The sequence below is a fragment of the Danio aesculapii genome, chromosome 4 (assembly GCF_903798145.1).
Source record: "Danio aesculapii chromosome 4, fDanAes4.1, whole genome shotgun sequence".
Lineage (NCBI taxonomy): Eukaryota > Metazoa > Chordata > Actinopteri > Cypriniformes > Danionidae > Danio > Danio aesculapii.
In genome coordinates, this window is record NC_079438.1 from 55,096,046 (window position 1) to 55,098,404 (window position 2,359).

At 34.8% G+C, this 2,359-nt stretch overlaps 1 protein-coding gene across 1 annotated transcript in view; it reads left to right on the forward strand.

Moving 5' to 3' along the window:
• Positions 1-2,359, forward strand: part of zgc:194209 (uncharacterized protein LOC570908 homolog) — a 14,235-nt gene extending 11,876 nt beyond the window's left edge. Inside the window, 1 exon segment of the mRNA XM_056456150.1 lies at positions 1,094-2,359. Within this exon segment, the coding sequence (XP_056312125.1) occupies positions 1,094-1,300 (207 nt within the window). The 3' untranslated portion in view covers positions 1,301-2,359.

Sequence of the window (2,359 nt, forward strand, 5' to 3'; positions counted from 1 at the left end):
ATTAATTAATATAAGAAATGTGTTGGGATTGACCTATTATGAAATTGTTTTCATATTTCCAGGTTAATGCTTATTTTCAAGCTTTAGTTAAGAAATGCCATTTTCATTTGTTAAAGCTTAAGTGTTGTTGTTTTGTGTTTTTATCATTTAAACTATTTTTAAATACATTTTCATACCTTTTTAACGTGTCTGGTAACTTCATAATTGTTATTTCACTTAGTGTGTGTCACTTTAGTTTTAAATTAAACTAAAGCTTTAGTAAGTTTGTTGTGTGTATTTTTTCAGCTTTAGTTTTATTTTAGCACATCAAGTGGACAGTTTTAAAATGTAGAGTAAGCTTTAGTAAGTTTGTTGTGTGTATTTTTTCAGCTTTAGTTTTATTTTAGTACATCAAGTGGACAATTTTAAAATGTAGATATTGAAAATATAAATATAACATTTTATTTCACAAAACAAAACACAGGGATTGACACAGGGTGTCAAAGTGTTATATTTAAGACTTTTTGAGACCTTTTAAAACCACACAGAATGAAATTTAAGACCCCTGGTATAGTATAATGTTTTTATGGTATCAAATTTGCAAAAAAGCACACAACACAACTAATTAACTACCATCCCTAATACTCTTTATCATATATAGAAAGAGTAAAAAAAAACTGAAAACTTTGAGCTGATGAATAATTATTAATTGGGATGCAGCAGAATCACCAGTCAGGCTGGTCATGCGAAAAATCATCCAATTCGGGTCCCTAATCAATTGATTGATGCATCTATAGCTCTTTATTTGCTAATGTACGAGTTGATTACGCTGTCAAAAGCTATTTTAAAGTGAAATCCCCATAAAATGTGCTTGCTTAAGCAAAATCCCCATGAGCGTTTACTTTACTGGGGAAAAAAAAATATTGTTCTGGGTGAAAAATAGAGAAAACAGAAACAAAATCTGCTTTATCGGGTTGGTTCGGAGTTTTAAGTCCTTTGAAATGCAGATTTAGGACATTTTAAGTCTAATTAAGGCCTTATCTTTAGTGATATTAACCCAGTTGTGCTTGACTTCATTTCTAAGATGAATTTTGTGTCCTGATCTGTCCCTCAGCTGGTTCCTCTGAGCTGGTACAATCTCCTCCTGCCGAAATACGGAGTGGTTCTGGAGCTGGACTCTGCGGGACAGGTGATCGACAGCCTCCATGACCCCACAGGACATCTCACATGGGCCGTCAGTGACGTCTTCCAGCACGGGACGCTTTATTATCTGGGCAACACCGATCTGCCATTCCTGCCAGTGCTGGATGAGTGGAGCTGAACACCACAACCGTATATTAATCACGCAATGAGATGAGTTCAACAACGCATTACAGTCCTGTGAATCATGCGAAACTACTGTGAATTATGCGATTTAAAGCGTTAGATCACTTCCAGAATGAAAATATCCTCAGCACAATTTCCCTTATCATCCAAAATGTTAATTTCTTCCCTTCTTCTGTTAAATAAATAACATTTTTCAGGTAAAACACACTGGATTTTCCTCTATACAGGGGGCTTCTATGGTGCTCTGTGCTTTGAATATACAAACTGCAGTTTCAGAAGGCTTTGAAGATAGTTTGAAGAATGTTCTACACCATCTATTGACTTCCATTGTATTTATCATCACCTACTGTGGGTGTCAAAGGCTACCGGTGATTATAAATCATATCTTTAAACAGATTTTAAACAGCTTTTGCATGGACTGTCCCTTTAAAACAGGCTAGTCAGTGTTATATAGAGTAATTGAGAGCAAATCCCTGAGGAATTCATATATTTCTTAATATTGTGGGCTTCTATGGTGCTCAGTGGTTTGAATATACAAACATACAGGTGGAAAAATCTCTAAATGATCACTGCTGAGGAATAAGGCTCTTACTTTGCAAAACAATCTGACATTATCTTTAAAGAAATAACAATTTAGAAAGTTTGACCCATTGAAACTGCAGTCTAAACCACTGAGCGGCATTCTAGTGCACTATATAGAGAAAAATGCTGCATGTTTGTATCTTAAAAGCTGAAGAAAGAGAGATATTGACATTTTTGGATGACTAGAGAGTGAGTAAATGAGCATAAATGTTCATTCTGGAAGTGAAGTGATCCTTTAAAGCTGCTGTAGTTTGTCTAATCCGGATGTTTTAGCTGTACTGGAGCATATTTCTGTGCACTGTCAAACACACTGGCCATTTGAAAGCCTAATGCCTTCATTTAAAACTTAAGATTGTGTTTTGGTGCCAAACACAAATAGCTTGATGATCATTTGTGAATTTTTCTTGTAACGACTGCCAAAATAACTGCACAACATCTGTGCATTTAATACAGTAATTTCTAATCATTTCAA